Source organism: Prunus avium, chromosome 6, assembly GCF_965620075.1.
Source record: "Prunus avium chromosome 6, drPruAviu1.hap1.1, whole genome shotgun sequence".
Lineage (NCBI taxonomy): Eukaryota > Viridiplantae > Streptophyta > Magnoliopsida > Rosales > Rosaceae > Prunus > Prunus avium.
In genome coordinates, this window is record NC_142289.1 from 29,777,265 (window position 1) to 29,802,563 (window position 25,299).

General features: G+C 37.3%; 2 protein-coding genes and 1 long non-coding RNA gene across 3 annotated transcripts; 2 read left to right on the forward strand and 1 right to left on the reverse strand.

Moving 5' to 3' along the window:
• Positions 1-229: 229 nt before the first annotated feature.
• Positions 230-8,500, reverse strand: LOC110765554 (DNA glycosylase/AP lyase ROS1-like). Its single transcript, XM_021968691.2, has 20 exons — positions 8,231-8,500; positions 7,304-8,067; positions 5,577-6,776; positions 5,285-5,425; positions 4,797-5,171; positions 4,623-4,713; positions 3,713-4,541; positions 3,539-3,618; positions 3,350-3,434; positions 3,176-3,267; positions 3,036-3,104; positions 2,901-2,937; positions 2,728-2,810; positions 2,116-2,529; positions 1,789-1,825; positions 1,649-1,706; positions 1,334-1,476; positions 1,164-1,229; positions 926-1,040; positions 230-674 (listed from the first exon to the last, which is right to left on the reverse strand). Exons 2-20 carry the CDS (start codon positions 8,037-8,039, stop codon positions 520-522), a joined length of 4,806 nt encoding a protein of 1,601 aa, XP_021824383.1. The 5' UTR covers positions 8,040-8,067; positions 8,231-8,500; the 3' UTR covers positions 230-519.
• Positions 8,501-12,161: 3,661 nt separating this feature from the next.
• Positions 12,162-14,088, forward strand: LOC148294008 (uncharacterized). Its single transcript, XR_015836443.1, has 2 exons — positions 12,162-12,445; positions 13,418-14,088. It is a non-coding gene; the product is annotated as an uncharacterized LOC148294008 (long non-coding RNA).
• Positions 14,089-22,474: 8,386 nt separating this feature from the next.
• On the forward strand, positions 22,475-23,755 carry LOC148294009 (uncharacterized). Its single transcript, XM_088254687.1, has one exon. The coding sequence runs from the start codon at positions 22,475-22,477 to the stop codon at positions 23,753-23,755; it is 1,281 nt and encodes a 426-aa protein (XP_088110813.1).
• Positions 23,756-25,299: the final 1,544 nt, after the last annotated feature.

The following is a 25,299-nucleotide window of genomic DNA, read 5'->3' on the forward strand; positions in this document are numbered from 1 at the left end:
CAAAAATGCTTCATTAGAGGGAAAAAAAAGAAGACAGTTTTCATCAGATAATATGCATCTAAGCTTCAAATCTTAATTTTGTTTGATGTCTTGCCCTCCCTCTACTCTATTAATATATGATATCTTCTATCAATACTTGAAACCAGCTGAAAACTTTCCTTATTTTAGAACCAACCACAGGTTCGTCCTGGTTGATTTCCTTTGAAGCTTACAAATTTACAAGCTCAAATAGACCAAAAGAAGTTATGCTGAAATCTATAAACAAAAGGGTTTCTTCTGAATGTGAAATCTATAAATATTACCTCTCTTTCTTTCTTATTGGAGGCTTCAAATAGAACTGTTGATAGGATTTAAGTAAGAAAAATTAGATTCCACTGTACTGGAGTCACACCTTAGCATCCAGGGTTGACTCCCATGTTATGCTAGAGAATTATAAGGTGTACCTATTTACAGAACTGCAACATTTTTAAGCACGCTATTTCAGCTTGTGTCTGCAGCATCATCTCCTCCTACTCATTACTAGTCCTCTTTTTTGTTTTTCTTTCCTCCAGCCTTGGCTGTTGAAATGTGGAACTTTTCTGAGAGGTTTTCAGGGGTGCGTGTTTTGCGGTCAAATGCTCTCACGCCCATAAAACCTGCCCAAAAGCATTCCCCAACTTCCGCTGTTTTTATGCCTGCAATAAGAAGAAATATTTGAGACATTTGTTTGACTCTTTATAGTGTGAGTGATACTCTCTTTTCAGAGAGTTTGGCTTTTGTCAATCTCAATTGTGGACAATGCAGAGATTGCATTGCACGCTCAGACATGATTCACCATATCAAAGGTCCTATCACAATCTAGCAAAATAGCATGCCAAACTGTCTTGCATGAGAGAATCACTCTACATATAATACATACAACTCATCTAGTGTATGGATTATTCACCTTTGAGGATTGTACTTGTTGAGGTTCCAAAGTATGCAATTCGCCTATCTAGTCTCCATATCCATGATCTAGGAACGTTAATCGGGCGTACACTGGATTCATGGTCAGCAAATACCTGCAAAAGGATGTTATATAGTATATGTGCTTTAGCACAGTAGCTTGATCTAAAACACTATTGATAATTTTATATGCTGACAGACAGAATATGAATCATTGGAGAAATTTTGAGCAAGCTCACCTCATTAACTTGAAAGTATGTCCCATTGAGTGGAAAGCTCCCCCTGGTTGCTGTTCGACATGGTATCTGTTTCATGTGTTAGTCCTTTTACATAATTGTCTAAAGTACTTACTGCAAGTTGAAACTGTAATAGTGTGCACAAGTGCTCGTAGATCCCGACTGTTACTCACCAAAATTGTGCCATGAATTGTATCAGAAGCTTGTTCTGGAAGACTGCTGTGTGAAAAGCATGTCTTCTCACGAATACACAGTTCTCCAGACTCCTGGGAATTGCATCTTTTCTGAGGTGATTGAGATGAATTTGAAGTTTGATCTGACGTTGACATTTCCACAAATAATTGATTAGCACATATTCAAAGATTGTACCATATTTTCAAGTTGGGAAACTCTCATCTTAGACATCATAGTCCTTTTACTGTCGAAAACATGAATCTTTCTGAACACTTAACAATTGTAGAATATGTTTTCTGGAAGTAAGGTTGTACCTGATGTCCATATAGCAAGAAGGTATGGGCTTGGATCATTGTCCTCTCTTGTCTCAAACTGCGACGTTCATACTTTCAGAAGTTAATAAACAACTATGCAGATGAAAGTTCATTGAACAGGAAAAGAGTAGCTGACTTACCCCTGCCAATAGAGGATGATGGTCTGGAACTACATAGCTGCATGATAATTAAAATTAGTTACAATGTAATGAAGGGGCCATCAAATAATTATCCAAAAGTAAAATTATAAAACAGATCAAGGTTTATTGGATAACCAAACCACCTATGGTATGTCTATTGCATTGTAATACCAAAGAGATCGGACTAGTCAATTTATCCAATCACTTTGTTAAGTTACTACCTTTTATTGTTCACATGAATTTGAAAACTTTCTACAGAAAATAAAAAAGGTCTTTCAGACAAAATAAAAATAAAAATAAAAATAAAAAAGGTCAAACCCAACTTACACTAGGTGTTTTGTCCTTAAACGGTCAACAAGCTTCAGCTTGGGAGCTGGGATGTGAGCAGTTTGTGAAGCAACTAATTCTGTTGGCATATGATTTTCTCGAAACACACCCATGAATGGCTTTAAATTTCCTGAGAAAATTCCATCTCTCATTTTAATTGTTGGAATGTAATTAGGGTCACTGCGACAAAGATCTTCAATGTCTGGTAGTTCTGTAGGTTCAGGTTGTGGTGATGATGGTTCCTCAATGATAGGTTCACAACTTTTGGTTTGGTATTCTGATTCACGGTTGGCCTCAAGAAAGGATAGTGCTATTGAATTGAGTGCCTCAAGACCCACAATCGGAGGAGCAGTAGAACTATCTTTCTTAGTTTGCCTCGCCTTCTTTCCCGTCCCTGGTAAGGCAAGCCTTGCACTGCATCAAACATGTACATTAGATACATATCATACCTAGTGAGATTAAGAGTTACAACTTACAACTAGTGTCTCATTATGTTTCTTAGTTTCCATAGTTTGTGATGCAACATCCAAATTTCCATTTTCGAATGCTTAGTGAAGTGATATCCTGAATCTCATCATGTGTTGTGATCTCATTTTCAAATTTGAGGAAAACCTGGCAAATGCACTAGCATAGTGTCTGCACTCTCCCCTCATCGGACAAGAATTGCAATTTGGATTTTTCTTTGTGCAATAAACCTGCATAAATATTAAAATACAAATTTAGAATTTTCGTCTAACCAATTTTGAGGTCACATTTTTGCAAATATATGCTCTGAAGAGATATACCTTTCCAAAGGTTATCATCTGATAATGCAGTTCATACCTGTTGAAAATAATATACTAAAATGAGTACAATTCTTAATTTATTAAAGGTGATTTCACAAGATAAAAATAATCTTAAAGGTAAAATTTTGGGATTACAAAGTTAACGGATCCAAGGTCTCCAGTCGAGGCCAAAGATACTGCTGAACTGAATCAAACACAGGCATCCTGCACATAGAAAATTTATAATGTCATTGGAAATACAAGTGATTTGTCTTGTTAGTATATTTTGTACTTACTCTTTTAATAGATGTATCTGAAGCGATTCAGGTAATGGTTGAAGAGGAACCCATCCTAGACGAATCGCTATCCGGCCAACGTTTACGTCCACCTATTAGAAGAAAAGAATACATTTTTTAATAAAACATTTACAAATTACATCCACCTAAACAATATGCCCATTAAAATCATACCGGGAAAGCTACATGCTGGAGTGTCAAAAGCCGCACGCACTCCACACTTTTCAAGCCAATACCCTTAATGTCTCTCAAGTATTTCCTACAATTACAGATGGTTGAATGATCAAACTTTGACAAATACATATAACTAGAATGAACTAACAGAAACATTTTAGCATGTTTGTGTTGTTAATGTATGCTTACTTCACTAGCGCAGGTGGTGCATTTCTCAACCACTCGAGGTCTATTTGTTTATGGTCTTGATATACTTGGTTAAGGAACTTCTGCAACAGTGAGTAAAATAGGTAACTTCCATAGTTGTTCAAAAATAAAATAAACTATGCAATCCTATTTTGGAAGAGGAATAATTTGATTTACCTTGACTCGTTCAGCAATCAAATTTTGTTGGCCACGCACTCGGATAGCGTGAGCAATCTCACCAACTTCTGCGTGTCTAACTGCCTCCCAGTCTACTGAGTCTATGTGATTTGTATTTCTTTCTCCACTGGTACCATAGATCTTTCTGCAAAACTCCCAATCAGTTTTGGCCTGCACTATAGCCTTCTCTTTTTTTCCTCTTCGAGTAGCTTTCTTTGTCTCGCCAGATTTCATGTCTGACTGTCGCTGTTTTAAATTCAGTTTGTTTCCCTTCTGTTCTTTCTGGTTGAAGCTGTTGGCATCATTAGGTGGCTGCGAGCAAAGTTTCGGATTTTGGATCATAGTAGTATCAGTTGTGCTCTCAGGCTTATCAAGTGGCATATTTACATAATAGAGTGCAGCCCCCTCATCCTTCGTTGGTGAGCTACACTCTGGTGGCAGACTAGACATCCCTTCTGATGCATGAAAACCAACTTCTGTTGAAAGGTTCTGCTGAACTTGGGGATTATAGGACACTAAACTGTCTTCCAAGATTTCCACATGATCTACCTTTTCATTGAAATGGATTTGGGAAACCTCTGGAGGCTTGTAGGAACCGCACCGAGACCTTGACGCCCCTTCAAAGTCATTTGATTCGTCAGAGCTTGACTCCTTATTTCCACACTCTGCAGCTTCACATGTGAGCAACTCCTCATCAGATACTGGAATGATAGAAACGATGCTACTCCCAATCGATTCTTGGTTGCCTACCATGTTGATGTCTTTACAATCTGTTTTGTTGGAAGTAGACTGACAGGGGAATCTGGCGGCAAGTGACAAGAAGGCAGAGCTGTAGAAGAGAATATGAAGTTAAAAGTCTCATTATGAACCTCCAACAGAAAAATATTTAGTTTATCAAATGTGAAGTTACCTTGAAAGATGATCTGACACATTCTGAGTTAGGAAAACCCCAACAACTGAGTCCACCACAGAACCTTTCCAAGGTGAAAATTTCCTATCTCCTGCTCAGAAAATAATTTTACTGTTAGGAAATTTGCATATAATTCTCTGTAACATTTTCAACAAGTATTAGCTGGGCTTGTACCCTGGATTATGTGCATCCGAGATATAAGTAGATTAATCCGTCCATGAAAGACTTCTCTTTCATTCCTCCACCAATCCTCATCACCTTCTTTCCTTTGATCCTCATTAACCTTGTCTTCCATTTGAACCTTCCATGTCAAAGCTAGTTCATATTCTGCGTCAGAAAGCTCTGCAAGCCTTTTGTTGTTCTTTCCCTTGTCAGCTAACATCCCAAGCTGACCATGAGGACTATTTGTACCCTGATCTCGTTGTCCTTGATAAGGAACTAGTATTCCCTGGTCGTTCCTTGCAACATGTGCATCTTGGTCATGGTTACCTCCATGGCTCACATATGGACATTTCTGTACAAGTGGACTGATATTGTCTTCCGGTGAATCTGCATGGAATGCAAAATAGAAGCTTAAAAAATGGATTAAAGTGCAGTGTGCTTCTTGAATTTGCTTCTGTAGCATATGCTTCTAGAAAAGAAAAATAATCTCTACCAAGTACCTATTGATTTTTCAGTCAGCTGCATTGTCTCATTTTGCAGTAGGCTTCTGTCAGTTTTATCATTACGAAACTCTAAATTAAGAAGGGAGGGTACCATCTTAGTCAACCTCTCTTCTGCTGCCCCTTCTTCGCATTCATGTTCTGCAAATAAGTGAAAGTTGTAAGCTTCCTGAAGTAAATAATACCTGAATTTGAAGTGAGATCTTCTGCTTTAAAAATTAAAATAAAAAAGGAAAAAAAAGCAGAGAAAAGAAAAAGGAAAAAGAAAGAGCTCTATGCCAAACATAATTACGTCTTAAGTTGGTGAAGCAAGGACCCTCATGAAGCTCTAAATTGACAAGGGAATGTCCCATATCAGTCCATTTATCTGTCACCGCCCCTCCATTTTCATTTGCAAATAACACGGCTTTATTAGCATCCAGCCTCTGAAAAGTCTCAGTTTCTTGCCTTTCACTAACTCTTTCTCTGAGAAGGGCTCTGGGCAACTGGTTGCAAATTGGAGTTGCAGTTAGACCAGCAAAGTTCACCACAGTACGCCCCTTTGATCTCTTGTTCTTTGTCTTAATTAGTGACTGCAGTCCATCAGTTAAATCTATGATTTCTGTTGTTTGGTATCGCAGCCTTCCATGGTTTTTGTAGCCAACCATATTGAACATTTCTTTTTGACTCTTTTTCGGGACTGATTTCTTGTTAGTACCTCTCAGTGTAACATGGCTTGCATTCTCATGAAACTTACTTGCTAATACTGACCACCTGTCTACGTTCCATCTCCTCCTCCTCATCCTTTGTTTCCTGCATATCTTAGGAAAATTCAGACCAAGGTTTCTGCTAGAGTTGAGGCATTGATTTACTAGGAAAGTTTTTTGGTCAACTTGAAATGCATTGTACTGCCAATCGTTCTGGTTGATGCAGTTTCCCACCAACTTCCCTGCTTCAGCATCAACTGCTGCAAAATAGCTGCTGCCTTCTGAATCAAGGGAGCTATCCTTAGCTTTTTGGCGACCAATTCTAGCTTTTCGCGGAGGGGTGGCTAATTCATCATTTGATTGATTTTGAAGGTCGATGTTTAGAGTAGGTCTGTCTGATACAGAAAGGTCAACTTTATCCACAGAGACTTCTTTGGGTACCAAGTTTTTGAGGTTGCTTGAAGACTTCTTTACTGACATATTTGTCTTGGAAGAAGCAGGCATTCGAGTTGTAGGCTTTGGTGTCTTTGGTTTTGGTGTTGCTTTCTGTGGTGTCTTAGGCTCCAGAGTCCTTCTAGGCTTTCCTACACCAACCACTCTCGGCCTATATCCTCTCTTCTTTCGTCTCTTCTGTGGCCTTCCGTTCAAATCTTTTCCACCCTCTGGTCTTCTTTTCAAGTTATTCTTTTTCCCTGATAGGCTTGAAGTGCTAGGCAATGCTGAGCCACCAATACAGTTTGCAGCATTGAACTTGCAATCGTCATTCTTTGTATGATTCTCTTGCTTTTTCTGATTTTGTTGATCATCTGCAGTCAAATAACCTATCTCAGAATATGAAAGCTACCAATACTATCAGTAAGAACTGAAAGTATATGAGAATGTGTCTGAAACTGTAATAGATATTACTCCGATACAGGTTAAATGAATGCATTCCAATACCCACAAACGGGCTTGTAAAATTCATGTTAACATTATAAAATTCTATTCCTCAACTGATTTACTTTTTGGCTGAATAGACAAATTTTCAATCCATAAGCAGTATTAGATGAACGAAGAGGATCCTCTCCTTTGTTTTTCTCCTCTTTTTCCATCCTTCCTCAAAATTGAAATCTTAAGAGCTTAATAAACACAAGCCAATTGTTCATTATTTATTAAGTATTCTTAAAGGGAGAAGACCCACTCTTCCAAGAAAATCTCTAGATTTTGAAAACAAATAAATCCAATTCAAGAGATCCACCACACAGTGGAGAACAATCAAGAAAAATCAACCATTAAAATCTGCTTAAATGAAATAAAATAAAATAAAATAAATCCGCTTCAAGAGAATCCTTACCGGACTTGCATTGTGACATGGAATCTGGGATGGCAGGACCAAGCCACAGCTCTACACTAGGCAACATATTTCCAATTGGCTCCTTTGGCTTTTCTGCATCAATATGAGATTGCACAACTTGAGAGAAACAAGTGCTCATCATGTCAAAGGAGCTCCTTTCTGTTGCACTGGGAGATGACTGAGGAGTTGGAGAAGTTACACTGCTCCCTTGCAAGAGCTGTTCCTCACACATTGTCAAAACTTCATTATCATTATTTGCAACGTGTTCTACTGCCAATTCTGCTTCCAGAAAACCTTTGCTTGTTTTCTCAGAGTCCATATAAGCATAATTTGTGTCATCAGACTCCAACACAATCTTATTCAAATCAAACAAGTCAACAAAACCCAAATTTGTGTCTGTAATTCCACTGCAATTATGTACCTTTTCCTTTGTGGGCAAAGCTGCAATTGGGTTACTCAATCCCTTGTTTTCCTCTGAAAAACTTGGAGCAGAAGAAAACAAAGAAACCTCATTAGAATCCTCCAGGTCCAACTGGGAATCAGTGATCAGTAAACTATTGCGGCTCAAATTTTTCTTCAACCCTCTTCTACCATAGGTTTTTTGTGACCTTCGTGTAATGGGCTTTACAGGCGTGGGTGGGAACAAAAAATTATGTTTCTGTACTTGTTTTTCTTCCATGGCATTGCCTCTGGAAGCATGCTCCTCCCTCCTTTGGTACACTTTTAGTTCGGCCATAACAAACCCACCAAAGTTGCCAAAACAACTGAGAAATCAATCAAACAAGTAGAAGAGAAATCAACAAACAAATTCCTTTATAAATTAACACCACAAAATCAAGCACAAAAATTGTCAATTGCTTCAGCCATGCATGGACTATTTACTATGGACTCTGAAATCTGAAGGAAGGAGAGTTTTGAAGAGTTTACCTGATAGCAAGGTTCCGTTCAGTTTAGAGGAACGCCCTGAAAAATCTGCTGTAATCTTTGAGTGTATGGGTTTTGTTTGAATAATAATGAATAAAAATAACAGTAAAGTAGAGTTCATTCGGGAATGAAACTCTTGTTATTAGCGTATTTGGTTGGCAAAAGAAGTAACGAAGGAATTTGATGAAACCTTGAGACACAGGCAAACGGGTAATTTGTTAATTAAATTAACATCGGACATATATTATGGTAAGCATCCAAACTCTAATCCCTAAAATAAGGAGACTCGAGCCATTAGGAGCATTTATTTATTTATTTTGGGTAAACAATTACCCCTATGCCTGAGGTCCTGTGTTCAAATTCTCCCTCTGCATATCGCTTGTATTTTAAAAAAAAACACTTTTATCCCTAAATTGTTAACTCAATACCTTTTATTTATATTTATTTTTTTTATTTTTATAGAAGCGATACTCTATTCTAAATTAATCTAAACTATGGGGAGAGAGATTCTAAATTAATCTAGCTAATTTGACTAAGCCCATGTTTGTCCGAAGACCTAATATTAATACACCTGTAATAATTTTTGCAAACTTATCATACAACTTCAGTCTCACATCCATACAATAATTTAAGTAAACATATAACAATAGACTGTCAAATGTGCATGGTGTTACATTTATCCCAGTACGGTACCTGATGTCCTGCATCACACTTAGAACTGGATTCCGATGGATTTTATTTCATTTTTTATTTAAAAGATATGTGTGATTATTAATATCAATCAAAAAAGAAAAAAAAATTTAGAGAATAATGGATATAGACGAGTTTAATTTTCAGAGGAATGGTAATGCTGTAAAACGAAAAAGCTCTCTTATAATTCGTGCCCCTAAAACAATGGATGTGCCATGTTTAACTTTGTAACTCCTTTAACTATTTGAGATACAAAGTCCTTCCTATCTATAAGTTTGTTTGATATTAAATCCAAAACTTGAGTTCAAATTTTAAATACTATCTTTCTTACTAATAGAACGATATCATCTGTTTTTATTTTATTTTATAGCGAACTCATTATATTGAATAAATCCTCTCCAGTTTGAACTACCATCAAAGCAACTTTAGCACTTCGGAAGTTGTTGTTGAGTAGTTTCCAGATATTTGTTTTTACAAACCATCCTGATTCCTATCAAACAAACACTAATTTAGTTACGATTTTTTTTTTTTGGGATGAAATAGGGGGGACAAAACCCTAAGGAGAAACGACAACTAACTAATACAAATCAAGCGAAACTTAAAAATGCATAATAAATCATCCAAAAAAAAAGAGCTAACCCAGATTGGAGCATTATCTGAGTTGGAGCTTTTGTTACGAATTTTGGTTGACTACAATTGCTTCAAAAGTACAGTGGGGCCCATAGCATATCCAATCAACCTTAGTCATATACTTATATATTTTGTTACTTTTCTTTTTCTGTTGGAATATTTTATTATTTTTTACTAGGGTCACAATATCCAACAAATTTTTAATAGATTTTCGATTTGAAATTATTACATTTTTAAAAATAAAATTACCAAATTTTTATTTGGTATATTTCTTTCTTTTCTATTAATTTTCCAATAATTAATTAGTAAATATACCTATAAATCCACCCATTGCTACAACATCACTGCCATTCAATACAAAAGAAAAGTATATTGTTTTTATTTCAATGGCTTAGAGTAAACAATTCAATAAAGATAAAATTTTCGATTGCAATTTCTTTACAATTCAATAATTGATTAATTACAAATTCTATTTTGTATTCTTGAGTCGTTCTTGGTGACTCCCTCATATATCTTCATCATTCTGAGACATGTGAAAAAATCAAAGTAAAACAAAAGTATAATCCAAGTAAAACACAAGAATAATCCAGAAAGTAAATATTTATGGCTTCTGTCAAGTGAAGAGAAAAAATCAAATGAAAAAGAGGAAGACAACAGTAACCACATTAAGTAAAGCACGCTTAAAAAAAAAACCAAATCTATTTTGGAAGATGAAGAAAAATAAATAAATAAATATATATATATATACATGATGCAAGACGAAGACTTGATGAAGACATGGGGAGAGCTCGCGGGATCCCATGTCTTCTTATCCACCATCGCCTAAAGAGAAGGCGATGATGCAGAGGAGGAGAGGCTCATGGTTGTGCTTTTTATTTTTATGGTAAAATCAAATTACAAATTTATTTAGTTTGTTGGTGGTTAATATTAAACTAGCCCCTTGGCGCCAATTGGTTTTTTTTTATTATTTTATTTTTAATTTTTAAAATTAAGAAAAGATAACATGCGTAGTTATCTATATATATAGCAAAAGGCAGAGAATGGTGCAACATTTAAAATACCAAAAAATACCCTTGGTTAATGCAAACATTAAGAATTAAAATTATTAATTAAATGAGGATAATATGGTAAATTCACACTTTTTCGTATTTAAAAAAAAAGAAAAATTAAAAGAAAAATCAGATAATGGATTCTATTTTTATGGAACACAACTACCCATTATCTTTTTTAATTCTAAAATAAATTTAAATTTTTTAAAAAAAAAGCCTCTCGCAAGCGCGGAAGCGCGCGTGCGGAGAGGCTAGTGTTCCATAAAAGTAGGACTTATTATCTGATTTTGTTTTTATTTTTAATTTGTTAATATGAAAAAAAATGTGAATTTACCATATTATCCTCATTTAATTAATAATTTCAATTCTTAATGTTTGAATTAACCAAGGGCATTTTCTGGTATTTTGAATGTTTCACCATTCTCTACCTTTTGGTTTATATATATTGATAAACAATAACGCTACGGGCACCAACTTATTTATCAACTTTTTAATACCTAAATATGTGGCACATGACATGGCAACCCATGTCATCTACCATCTCATTTATTTTACTTACATATTTTGTCCCAAAAAAAGAATTTCACCCAGCAAAATAAAAAGCGTGCTGCTAAACGAACCCTAAAATTAACTAAGTACACCATATGATCTAAGTTCACCCTAATATTTTAATCAAAATGTAAAATTAACTCGGTACACCCTATTTAACTACCAAAATACCCCTAGTACACCTTAATACACTCCATCACACAACACCAAACCCATTCCAATTGTTCTTGCTTCTCCACCGTTTATATTAACTATCCAATAAGGCTGAAATCTCCAGCAATCCGTTCGAATCTGGTGAGAGATAAGGCATAGGAAAGTTCTGGACCATGTTGAGAAACCATGAAGGTATGAAGATCTGTCAAGTCGAAGGAACAAGTAGCATTCCTCTTTGTAGTTTAGAGCTTGTGTACCTAATTTTTTCAATTGCCACGGCTAAGGTAAAACAACATCATAAGCCCACAATCCAAAATAATCCAATTCAACACCAGTGATGTTTGGATAGTCCTTGTGGAATTGTTGTTTCCATTGTGGGATGAACCCTTCGAGCTCCACTATCCATGGGACATGAATTTCCACTCTTAAAACTCCTTGCATGGAATTGTTATTGAAGACAGAATGATGCATAAATAAACTACTGGTCACCTCACTGGCGTTGATCCAGACATATTGATCCTCTCCTCCATTAAGTTTTGCTTTGCTTCACCTAGTGAGTGTAACATCCCGATCCAAAAAAATAAAAGGAATAGTGAATTAATTAATTTCAAGAATTATGAATTTTCAATTTTGGCCATCGGAGTAGGGGTATTTTGATCACTTTTTAATCCGGAAGGATTTTGAGAAAATGAGTGGTAACGTTGCGTAGAGCTCGTCGATATGAGTTCGTAGACATGCGGCATGCCCAATTCCGAGTTGTAACGAAGGAGGAAAAGTCTGAAAACGAAATGGACGTATATGGAATTTTATTAACAAAATTGTTACTGTAGCAACAGTACCGCTACAGTAACCGGAGAGTTTTATTAATTTTCTTTTTTACTTCTTCTTCTTCCTCCCTTCTCCCTCTGCGCGACCCCCCCTGGCACTGTTCATCCGAGCGGATTTTGGGCCGCCACCACCACATCCGGCCACCAAAGTTGACGGGGCCGGTACCAAAATGACCGGGCCGCCGTCCTCTTCCAACCCCAGCCAGGCCCCACCGCTAACCGCTGTGATTTCGCCGGAATATCGAGAAATGTCGCCGGTTTTACCCAAAACTTCACGGAGCTCGTTCGGGTGATTCCGGCAACCAAATCTGGCGATTCAGGTATGGAAATTCATCTATTCCTTGAGCTCTAGCTGATGGTTGGGTAGGATTACTTTAATTTCTAGCGTAGGCAAGTCGATTTTCGAATTGAAAAATCTGCCGGTTTCGACCTCCGTTTTCAGCCACTTCCGGTTGGTTTTTGGGGTATGCCCAAGAACAAAAGTGACTCCAAATTAGGTATATTACCTAGGGTAGTAGTTTGGAGTCAAGATGTTAAGTTTTTCTGGCGAGCGGTTATCGCTTTGGACACCCACGCGCTGCCGGCGCGTGTGGCTGCGCGTGGGCACTGTAGCAGAGGGGTATTAAGTCCCAATGCGATCCCCTGGTCCTCACGAGCGCGTAGGATTTTACGGATCTCAATTTGGATACCGTATGAGTCTCGAACGGATATCGCCTATTACACGTTATCCGGATTCGATAGGTTTGGACCGTTGGATGGTCTTGAATTTGTTTTATGTTAACCTGGGCATCCTTAGGATCGTGTAGGATTCAACGGATCGTGAAACGGATTCCCGGATACTCCGGAAATGCCAACCCTAGGGCTAGGATTTCAGTAACTGTCCGATCGTGCGATCGTGAGCGATCCGGCCGTCCGATCTGGACCAAACTTGCAGGACGTGTATCTTAGACCTTGTGGAACCCATAGGAATGTTCGGATCGTAAAATGGATGTCGTGGGCCCTGTGGGCCCAGTTGACCAAGTGTGGAAAGTTTGTGTATATTGTTTTAATGATTCATTTGAATTATATTATATACTTGATTAATGGATTCGATATATTATGAAGTATTTGTGTTGTATATTTGGGTTGGATACATTTGAATATCTTGAGTGTAGATTTACAATAATTGAGAAAGTGCTATCTTTGTTGATTTTGTATGGGGTACTTAGAATGTTAATTTGAGTATTATTAGCACTACCTTAGGTATCTCCCCGGTTGTGGGTTTTATGTTTGAGATTGATTATTTTGCCCAGGCCCGTCGGAGTTTGCCCAGGCCCTTCGGAGATTGGTTTATTTTGCCCAGGCCCGTCGGAGTTTGTCCAAGCCCTTCGGAGATTGGTTTATTTTGCCCAGGCCCGTCGGAGTTTATCCAGGCCCTTCGGAGATTGATTTATTTTGCCCAGGCCCGTCGGAGTTTGCCCAGGCCCTTCGGAGATTTGTTTTGCCCAGGCCCGTCGGAGTTTGTCCAGGCCCTTCGGATGTCTTCTTAATGCGATGCCTTGGGAAGGAAGTGATAATGTTTCAATGTGTTTTTATCGGATTTAGAATTGTGATAGATCTAAAATGTATAGTGGTTCGGTTGTAAATAATTATCTTTTATCGGAGTTGTGACCGTTGATATGAGAACTACGTGTGGCTTGATCCCTTGTCCAAGGGTACGTAGGCAGCCTGGGGTCTCATCAGGTGCAGCCGCGAAATATTATTGTGTTTAAAAGATTTGATCGATTCTGTGTATGTGATTGGATTATGAGGTAATTGCTGGAGTTGAATCCGGTTGAACGATTTCTGCGGTATTGGTAAAATGTTTGAGGTCATTAATTACATGGTTTATGTATTATTTAACTTGAGAACATTGTTGGTTCTGTTTCGAACTATCTGAAGGCCGGAGGCCTATTATGTGATTTGCATGAGATTATATTGTGCATGCTGCCAGTTGGTATTATTAAATGTGTTTTATGCAGGTTGGAATTTTTGGGGAATGTTTAATTTATAGGGAAGACTCTGTCGAAATTTCGATAGAAAGTCTCGTGCTATTTTCCCTTAATTGGGAAAAGAGGCTAAATTTTTAGTGAGTGAGGCCGACATCGGTTTGATGTCGGCAATTCCACAGGATTCGTCTCGGGTTTCGAGAAATTTTGGGGCGGGTCCTGTCAGTGAGTGAATGTTGAAGTGGGTACCAAGCAATATGGAAACTTTTCTATGTTTGATTAGGGGTGAATATGGTGAGTATGGCGTATTTATTAAAATTATATTTGTTTCACAATTCAATATATCATTTTTTGTCATTTTATATTAGGGTAAATTAGTAATTCAATAAATAATTTGGTAGTAGGGCACTTAGTTAATTTTAGGGTTCGTTTTGCAGCACTTAATAAAAATAAAAAATATATAAAAAAACGATTTTAGATTTAGCATTAAACTCATCTCCTTCATCCTTCCTCTTTCCCCTCTGAAAAACCCTAGAAATTGAACAGAGCGTCCAATTATGTATCAACGCATGTGATTGCTGGTCCAACAAGAAAAAAAAAATCATTTGCTGCCAATTAAGCTTATGGCTATTGTGGGAGTATTTGCGAATTACTATTTTTCCGTTTTTAAAGGGATTTTTTTGTTTCTGTGATGATTGCAAGTCTTGTGTCGCGATTGTTGGAGTCAATTCTGCAGAACTTGGTTTTTATTTATTTATCATAAAATCTGAGTTAGAGCACTAAAAATCAAGTGATAAAAAATTGCTCAAGTTGTCGTGGCGGTGTGGAATTGCAAAGTCAAATCCATTTGCTATGCCAAGTCAAATGTTTGTGTGCTTCCACCCGATTGTGAGAGTTCATTATGCTAAAATTTTGCGTTGGCAACGGATAAAATCTGTTTCCTATTAGGCTCCACTATCGTTGTATCATGTATTGGTACATAGAAGATCGTCGATACTTGGTCTTTGAACCTTCTCTTCCTGTCTTAGCAGCTACAGCACAAATAACATATAAGAAGTATGCTTTTTGTAACTTTGAACCTAATAAAATTGCAAAAGTTTGCAAAAGTTTGAGTTTTTTGAGTCTAAACTGCTCAAGAATCTTTTGAGTCTTTATTGGGATATTTGATGCTTTTGGTTTCTAAAAAATGGTGGTAGTGGTGAAGGAAGAGGAAGAAGAAAGGGCCCTAAACCCAAGAAGAGCCTGGGTGGTTGATGATGGTGGTGGTTTTTGAAGTGGGTTTGGTATTATTGAAGGGAAGAGGAGGGTTGAGAAGCAATGGAGGTTGATAAGTGTTTGTCTGCCTGTTTCCCTCATGGCTTTGTCATTTCGTGGCCTTTTCTTATTAAAATTTCATTTGTTTCACTCTTTTTTGGGGGTAAATTAGTAATTCAATAAATAGTTTACTAGTATGGTGTACTCAGTTAATTTTAAGGTTTGTTTAGTAGCACTTTTTTTTTTCTTTTTAATTTTTGTTTTTATTTGTTCTGGATGAAATTCTTTTTTGGAACAAAATATGTAATTAACAAATGACATGGGTTGCCATATCATGTGCCACATGTGTTGGTAAACAAGTTGGTGCCCACAATTTTTTTTTTTTTTTTGGGGTCATAAAAACTCATGGGATCAAAATCCATCATTGCCATTTAAACCCCGATAATCAAGATCAGGTCCAATCTTGAAACTCAAATGCATTGAAATTACAAGGTAACTATACCTAATCTAAAACCAGATTCTTGTTTTTTTTTTTTGTGGAGAGAATAGCGATAGTATTTTATTTGATAAGGAGGGGTAACAAGTACAAGAACCAAGCTATGTTGTCAGGAATTAGGCGAGTGTCTCTACACCAATAGGCTCGGACGTCGAGCTACCTGAGTAGCTATACTTGCTCAACCACAAAACGGAAGCAAGAAAAACCAAGTAAGCGAGGTCCCAATATGAAAAGCAAAGCGAGTGATGCGGTCAGCAATTGAGTTGCCATTATGGGGAGTATGGGCAAAACCATCTCCAGTGATTGAGGACAGCATAAACTTTGTATCTTCCACAAGTTAACCAATAGTAGATTGATCCCGTAATGGAGAAAAGAGAGACAAAACAATTTGGAGGGAATCATTCTCAAAAGACATTTGTGTAAAACCCCTTTCTGTCGCAAACGCCACTCCTTCTATTGCAGCCAAAATTTCAATATGTGGTGTCGAAAGAACATTGTCAAATCTTTTGGCCTTTCTAGTTACTTTTTCTTGTTCTTTTTTTTTTTTTTTTTTTGGTCATAATGCTTGTTGTATTCAAAACCCAAAAAGGTATAAAGATACAAAAGAAGGCAAAAGCCAGAGAGGAAAAGGAAACCAACAACAGAGAAGTCAGACAAGTCTAAAGCTCCATCTGAGCCTAGTATTATAGTCTTAACCCCCACCAAATAAAAAACTGAAATTAACTACTAGTATTGCCATCCTGTGGTGGGCATGGCAGACCATCAGATTTTAAAACTCCAACAAGAGATAATGGTGGTCTGGTGACCCAACTTTTCAGTTCCATAGCTCTCAAACCAATCGAAGCTGCTGCATGAGCTGCTCGATTTGCACATCTAGGCACCCAATTCCAGGCCACATCATCCAAACACAAAGTCAGATTATGAATTTCATCAATAATTGGCGTGATGACCCAAGAGTTGTTGCCAATCCTTCCACGCAAAGCATCAATTACCACCTTGCAATCAGATTCTAAAATAATCTTCCCCATTCCCCTTTCTTTTGCAAAGGTAATTGCACAAAGGCCAGCAGCAGCTTCCGCAACAAGGGCTGAATCGCAGATGACAGGGGAGGAGAGGCCCCCACACCAAACTCCATTTAAATCACGGATAACCACTCCAATACCACCAGCACAGGAACCAGGACTCCAGGCACCGTCAAAATTAACTTTCAATATATTGCTAGTCGGGGGGGACCACCGAATTCCTCGAGAGATAGAGTTGGAAGGTGAAGCTTGTGTAGCCATCAACTCCCTATCAACAGCAGTGGCACCTACAAATTCGATGCAAGCCTCCCTAGCACTCGCAATAACCCGGCGCGGGTCCGGGGTGGTACCTTCAAAGACAAAGCGACACCTGGATTTCCAGATTTCCCAACAAATGAAGCTAATAAGAGACAAACAGTGATTATGGTCCGCCTTGGTAATGCCTGGAATCAAAAGAATTCCTTCAAGCCACCTGTCAAAGGACGTGATTCCCTGATGGTCAATCCTGTAAGATAGCCAGAGCCAAACCATACCAGTTGGGTCCAAGGGTAGAGAAAAAGGATGTGCTCAATGGATTCCTCATAACACTCGCAAATTGGGCAAAGAGGGTTGCTAACAATTTTCCTTCTGAACAAGGCCAGTCTTGTGGAGAGGGAACAAGAAAGAGCTCTCCAGAGAAAGTGTTTGATTTTGGGGAGTGTTTTGATTTTCCAAACTGACTTCCAGACAGTTTCTGGAATAGAGTGGGAGGAAAAGTTGTGGGTTGGTATGATTGTGTGGAGCCTTGCATGAAAGTGGTGATAACCCGATTTCACAGTATATGTGCCCACAGCATTCCAAGGCCATACAAGTTTATCTGCTCGATTTGTAAGGCCAATCGGAGTGCATCTAATACGATCCAAAGTTTCCTTGCTTAACAGGGTGGAGATGCCATCAAGAATCCAAGTATGATTATGCTTGTCCATTATATCTTGAACAAGTTGAGGGGCAAATGGGGGAACATGTCTGATAGGTTGAATGACACCAGAATGCGTAGATGAGACCCAACTGTCAGTCCAAATACTTGTAGTGGCACCGCTGAACACTTGATACCTAGCATCCTTGAGTAATGCTTCTCTCCCATCCAACAGACTTACCCAAGCCCAAGAGGAACGAGATCCTTTTCTAGCCTTTACGAAATCACAGTTGGGAAAGTAGCGAGCTTTTAAGATCTTAACCCACGTAGCATTCGGGTTTTGAAGTATTCTCCAGCATTGTTTAGCTAACAAGGCAAGATTGAAGTTGGAGAGGTGACGAAACCCCATCCCACCTTCACCTTTTGCTAATCCAAGCCTCGACCAGGACTTCCAATGGAGGCCAGATCCCTCTTCAGAATTTCCCCACCAGAAATTCGCTAGTTCACTAGTTATTTTCTTGCAAGTTCCTTCTGGAAAGCGAAAGCAAGTCATCGGGTAGGCAGGGACCGCTGTAGCAACAGATTTTATTAATACTTCCTTACCCACTAGTGATAAAGAGTTTTGCTTCCATCCCTCAATTTTCCTACGAATTCTCTCAACAATATAATTCAGGGAAGCCATTTTGGATCTTCCCCAAATAGTTGGCAGCCCCAGATAAATCCCTGGGTTGTCCACACCATCAATACTCAGTAAGGAGCATAAGCTTCTTCTAGTTTCCTCAGGAGTGTTCAAAGAGAAATAGAAACAGGATTTCTGATAATTTATGCATTGTCCAGACGCCAAACAATAGCTATCCAGAACTCCTTTTAGGTTCCTGCAATTAAGCACATCAGCCTTCACAAAGAAGAGGGAGTTATCAGCAAAGAACAAATGTGAGAGAATGGGGCTTCGCCGGGCAATTCTGATTCCAAAAATCTCGCCATTGCTGACGGCCTTCGTGAGGTTCATAGAGAGGGCTTCACTGACCAGTAAGAAGAGGTAAGGTGAGAGTGGGTCCCCTTGTCTCAAACCACGGGAAGGCTTAAAAGAACGGCCGGGTCTGCCATTAACAATGACAGCAAAAGACACCGTAGTAAGACATGCTTTAACGAGGCGAATCCAGTTACTAGCAAAGCCCATTTTTTCCATAAGAACAAACAAGAAGTCCCACTCAATACGATCATAAGCCTTGTCCATGTCAACTTTTATGCCCGCTTCAAAAACACCACCAGTTTTTTTCTTCTTTAAATAATGAAAGGCCTCGTGAGCTACGAGGATATTATCTTGGATTTGCCTTCCCGGTACAAAGGTATTTTGATTATCTGAGATAATATCTGGAGGAATCATCTTCAACCTGTTTGCCATCACCTTTGCTAAAATCTTGTAAGGCTCCGTTTGGTTCACAGAATGGATTTGAGGGGAAATCAATTCCCATATCATTTCCCAAGGAATGGGAATGAAAGATTCCTTTCCCACGTTTGGTAATGTTGGGAAAGTAATCGGGAGATTTCACTTTGTTTCCTTTCCCATGTTTGTTTTGAGTAGGAATGGAAAACAAAGTTTGTATAATTTTCCAATTATATCCATATTAAATCAAATAAAAAAAGAATGCATTTAATGATACGTTGTAATTATAAATTGTTCATAGGGACAAAATAGTCATGAAAATTGTGCATTGAATGTTGGCTTATTTTCCCAAACTTTCCCATGAGGAGGGAAAACAAAACCCAAGTTAAGAGGGGGGCATCACTTTCCCCCCTACTTTCCCATGTGCCAGGAATCCATTTCCCATTCCCGGACTTACCAAACATGGGAAAGCAATTGAATTCCCATTCCCATGCCTCCTTTCCCATGAACCAAACGGCCCCTAAGAGCTATTGCAAAGTCCAATAGGCCTGAATTGGTTTGTGTTCTGATGAGCACATAAATTATCATGTTTATTACCCCTAATTATATATTTGTTAGTGCATTAATTTATGTTATTTTGAGCTTTTAGGCTAAAGTTTGATTTTTATAAGTTTAGACATTATGCTAATAAAAATATTGGAAATTAAATAACTACTTTCTCTTAGTAGGTTCTTGGTCAGATTGGCAACAAGCAAGAACAAGGAAAGAAGAATGGTGGAGACTAGATGCCGTTGAACATATGGAAGTTGGGATTAAACAAATAAATGAATGAAGAAGTGGTGATGGCATTGATACAAATAAAACAAAAACATGAAGTATGGCCAGCCACTAGCAAGCAATTACAAGCACATGCTCGTTGAAGTGTGGCAGCCAAACTAATAAGGATGAAGATTTGGAGGGTGCTGCCAGCACTAGAGTGAAATAAACAAAAGAAATTGGATGGGCTTGGCGGCAAGGTGGATGAACAAAATAAATGAAGAAATATTTGATTGGCTTTGTGGCAAGGTGGAGGAATTATGAAGTTGGAATTGTCCAGGAGGTGCTGCTCTCATTTTCCTATAAATATAGAAGTCCTCCGCAGTATTCAAATACACCAAGCTCCACAACTCTTGAGCTTTCTCTCTTCCCTCCATCTTTCTAAGTTTTAATTTCTGTTTTTAGTTTAATTTTATTATGGGGAACTAACTCCCTAGCTAAGGCTAGGGAGAAAGCTTTTAATATAAGTGTGTAATTTTTATTAGTTTGATCCAAACTTAAGCTTTAATGTGAATTTGTAGTTTTTGTTCAAATGGAATTTGTAGTTTTCTTTTTAATTAATTGATGAATGTTTGATAATCTATTTCATGGGTTCAATCATGTTTTTCCCATTGTGTAGTAAAAACTTTCATGCTTTTAAAAGAGAAGAGAATTACCAAAGATTAATAGAATTTTGATGAAGATTATTTTTTGATAGTTTGTTGCCAATGGTACAAGTTATGCTTAGAATACTTCTAAAGGAAATTAAAAAGGGCTTTAATTATTTTGAACAACTACAAAGGAAAATATTTTGTGGATCAAATTATTAAGAGTTGCATGCTTATGTTAAAAGTGGAAACCCAATGCCTTAGTGTTTTAATCAATTAAATTTTCTCTAAATCAAATCTTGCATAAATCAACCTCTCAATCACACTTGTTCTTTTTCATCTCTGTTATTTTCTTTACACTGCTCTCTGTGGATACGACACTCGGACTTCCGAGCTACACTGCTATACGACACCTCCCTTGGGTTTTGCAAAGTGGTGTGAACAAATTGGCGCCGTTGCCGGGGAGCGGCTTGTCAAAGAATACAGAGATCCCTTTTGGTCAAAGGTTTGCTGGTTATGTGAAATTCTTCACATCTGGTACACTCTTTCCAAATTCATATCATTGTTAATATTAATTTTTTTTATTGTTTCTTTATTTATTTACTTTATGTAAATTTTTATTTTTATTTTATTTTTATTTTATTTGTTTTTTTTATTCATGGGAACTCGTGATAAAATTGGTAGATTTATAGAAACACCTCAATTAGAACATGAAGTTGTTTTTGTTTTTGAAAATTTTCTTTTTGACTTAGGATCATCAGAAATGGCTGAAACTAATGAAAACAATGAAACTTTTCATCATATTGAAGATAATCATAGTGTCCATAATAAAAATGATGAAGCTAGGGATATACACTATAATAATCCACCTGTTAAAACATTGCATGATTATTTGCATCCTACCCGAAGAAGTGTGCCATCGTGCATTATCTTTCCTACGAATGATAATAATTTTAATTTTAAACCGGGTATGATTCAATTGTTACCAAGTTTTCATGGAATGGAGTCTGAAAATCCATATTCACATGTTAGAGAATTTGAAGAAATTTGTGGTACTTTTTCAACTGAAGGATGTAGGCTAGATACAATTTTACTTAAACTTTTTCCTTTCTCACTAAAAGATAAAGCTAAAATTTGGTTTTACTCATTAAGGCCAAGAACAATTGGAACATGGCTTGAAATGCAAACTAAGTTTTTCAAAAAGTTTTTTTCAAATCAAAAGACAAATTCTTTGAAAAGACAAATGACCACATTTGCGCAAAATGAAATCGAGTCTTTACCTCAAGCTTGGGAAAGGTATAAAGATTTATTAATGTCATGCCCACATCATGGTCTTGAAATATGGAGAATTGTTGGTCATTTCTATGATGGATTATTGCCTAAAGATAGACAATTTATTGAGATAATGTGTAATGGAAATTTCATGAATAAAGATCCTGATGATGCATATGATTTCCTTGATGAAATTACAGAAAAAGCTCAAATTTGGGCAGCTTCCGAAAGTTCTCACATCATTGCCCAAAAAAACCAAAGTTTCTGCCAACGCTTCTAGTAATGGTATTGATTGGCTTAAAGAGGAAGATGGTCTTAAAGCTCGAATAGCAAAAATAGCTAGGGAAGTTGAAACTTTGAACTCTAAACTGCTACATGGAATTAATTCAGTTTCAAGCGGAGAAAATTTTAATATTTGTGAAGTTTGCGAGGTCATAGGACATGCAACAAAAGAGTGTCCAACACTCCCAGTTTTCAGAAACATGTTGCATGATCACGCAAACTACATAAATCAATTCAAAAAATCTTCATTGTCACCTTTTTCTGAAACTTATAACCCACAATGCAAAAATCATCCAAATTTTAGTTGGAAAAATAATTTTAATGATAATGTCCCAAAAAAGGAGCTTAATTTTTCTTCTTATTCTCCACAGATGCAAGGACAATCTTCACAATTACAAAGTTTGGAAGGTGTGTTGAAGCAATTCATGCAGAGGCATAATGCTACTAACAAAAGAACTGCACAAGAAATTGGTGAGATTAAGAATATTCTTTCGAAACTAACTTCTGCGTTATCAATTGATGAGGAAGGCAAGTTTCCTGCTCAAACTCAACCTAATCTTGTTGGACAATTTGAGGTAAACATTCCTTCGACTTCATTCTCTTTGCATGATAATAAGCATGATCAAGTTAAAGTTGTCACAACTCCCCAAAGTAGAAGAATAATTGGGTTAGAAAATTCAACAAATGTTGAAAAAGAAAAGAATTTTGAAATACCAAAGAGTAGTGAAGATAATATTAAAGAAAATGAGAATAATTCTGGAATTTTGAAATATCATTCTTCTGTCCCATTTCCACAAGCACTTAAGGCAGTTAAGAAAGACTTAAATCCTGAAATTTTGGAGGTTTTTAAACAAGTGAAAATCAATATCCCTCTTTTGGATACTATCAAACAAATTCCTTCATATGCAAAATTTTTAAAGGATTTATGCACTGTAAAAAGAAAGCACAATGTTCAAAAGACCGCATTTTTAACTGAAAATGTAAGTGCAATTATTCAAACTAATACTCCACCCAAGTATAAAGATCCAAGTTGTCCCACAATTTCATGTGTTATTGGGAATTTTTATGTTGAGCATGCTTTATTAGATTTGGGTGCTAGTGTAAATTTGATGCCTTACTCGGTTTATAAGCAATTGGGTCTTGGTGAATTAAAACCCACCTATGTAAAATTGCAATTGGCTGATCGTTCAGTAAAAATTCCAAGAGGTATGGTGGAAGATGTGCTGGTTCAGGTAGACAAATTCTATTTTCCTGTTGATTTTATAGTTTTGGATACTCAACCAGTTGCGTATTCTAGTTCTCAAATTCCTATTATTCTTGGAAGACCTTTCCTTGCTACAGCTAATGCTCATATTAACTGCAGGAATGGACTTATGCAACTATCATTTGGGAACATGACATTGGAGCTCAACATATTCAACATACGCAAACAGCCTGAAAGCGAAGAAAATTACGAAGAAGTTGACATGATTGATACAATTGTTCAAGATTGTTTTGATTCTTCTTGTTTTTCTGATTCTTTGCAAACTTGTTTGGTCAATGAAGATTATGATTTTGCACAAAACTCTGAAGTAAATTATAATTTTTCTTTGTTGGATTCTGCACAGGTACAAGAAGAAAACGGGTGGATACCAAAATTTGAAGGTGGATAAGAACTTAAAGATGCGTCTGGAACACCTGGTGCAAAAATTCCAAATGTTCTTTTAAATTTCCTGCACAAAATTTTATTTATTTATTTTTGGAGGTTTTAATTAAAAGATTGTTTGGTTTGTTTATTTCAACTTCTATTGCTAGTATAACTTTTATTGTTAGTGGAATTTTATTTATTTATTTATTTATTTATTTATTTTATTTTATTTCCCTTTCAACTTTTCTTTATGACATTGTTTGATCTTAAATCTCCATTATTCATAAACAGTGTTTCATATAAGAAATTTGATTCATGATTGCTCAATTAGAAATTTTGGCTCAAATGCTTATTTTATTCCATGCCATGTGATTACAAACACAATTTTGAACATGCGTACGTAGAATTCTGAATCACATGATTCCGTTTGCATTCTGAGCCACTTGAGGCATCCTGCTAATTGTCTCTATTTGCTCGCACTTGTAGAATCTGCAGCAGCTCTACATGCTCCTCATTTTTCCTCTGCAGTGTTTCCACATGCTGATTGGCACAGTAGAGCCGCTTCTGCAAGTCCGCCACCATAGCCTTCAAGGAAGCTACTTCCTCACTCAGGGCTGCACACTCCCGCGTCCTCGCCAGTAAACGCATGCCCAAATTGGTAGCCGAGACCGCGTGGAGCACAGTCAAATTGTGGGACTCCTCCACTGCAGCTTTGTCAGACCTCTGCGCCACATGCAGATGATCTGTCGCAGTGAGCCTGCTGGCAGTCATGCCTCCCAGCAGCAATACTCTGTTCGGCATTGCCTCAGCAAAGTTCGGTATTACCTCAGCAAAGTTTGAGGCCGTGCCGTGATGATATGTGGAGTTTGGGAAGACAGGGTTTGGAGGAGCCCTTATCTGGGCATTCGGAGGTGCAAGGGACAATTCAAGGTTGAGATCATCAAGGTGAGTGCATGAGGATGCCATTGTTTTGTTTCTGGATATTTTTGATGGTTTTCCTTGAGTTTGCAGGATGAAGTGTAGGGTATCATCATCTTACCAATGTGTGGTTTAAATAGACATCTGCTGATGAGGGATTCGCGGTCCAGCTGTTTGCCATTTTCTCTCGATCCCTTCGCTTCACGAGCAATTTGCGGTCGCATGCATTTAGAGGGGAGCACCTTTACTTTCACTTTACTTTTCTTTTCTTTTTTTTTCCGTGTTTTCTGGTGTTTTATGTTTTTGCCCGTTACTTTCATTTTCTAGTGCTTTGTATTTTTGCATTTCCCTTTCGGCTATCATCTTTGTCTTATTTTAGTTAGGGAAATGTGTTTTCTTTTCCGTTTGTCGTCCTTGTTTTATTTTAGTTGGGAAGTGTGTTTTCTTTTTCTTTTTCGAAATTCTTTCTGCAACCTTACTCTTCTATTTCTGAAAAAACAAAAACCAAAAAAAAAAAAACAAAAAAACAAAAAACAAAAAACAAAAAAAAAACAACAAAAAACAACAAAAACACCCAAAAATAAAAACAATAATATTGCAGTAGAAATCATTTCTTCACAGTGTTTGGTGTCTCGACCATTGGAGCTTTGA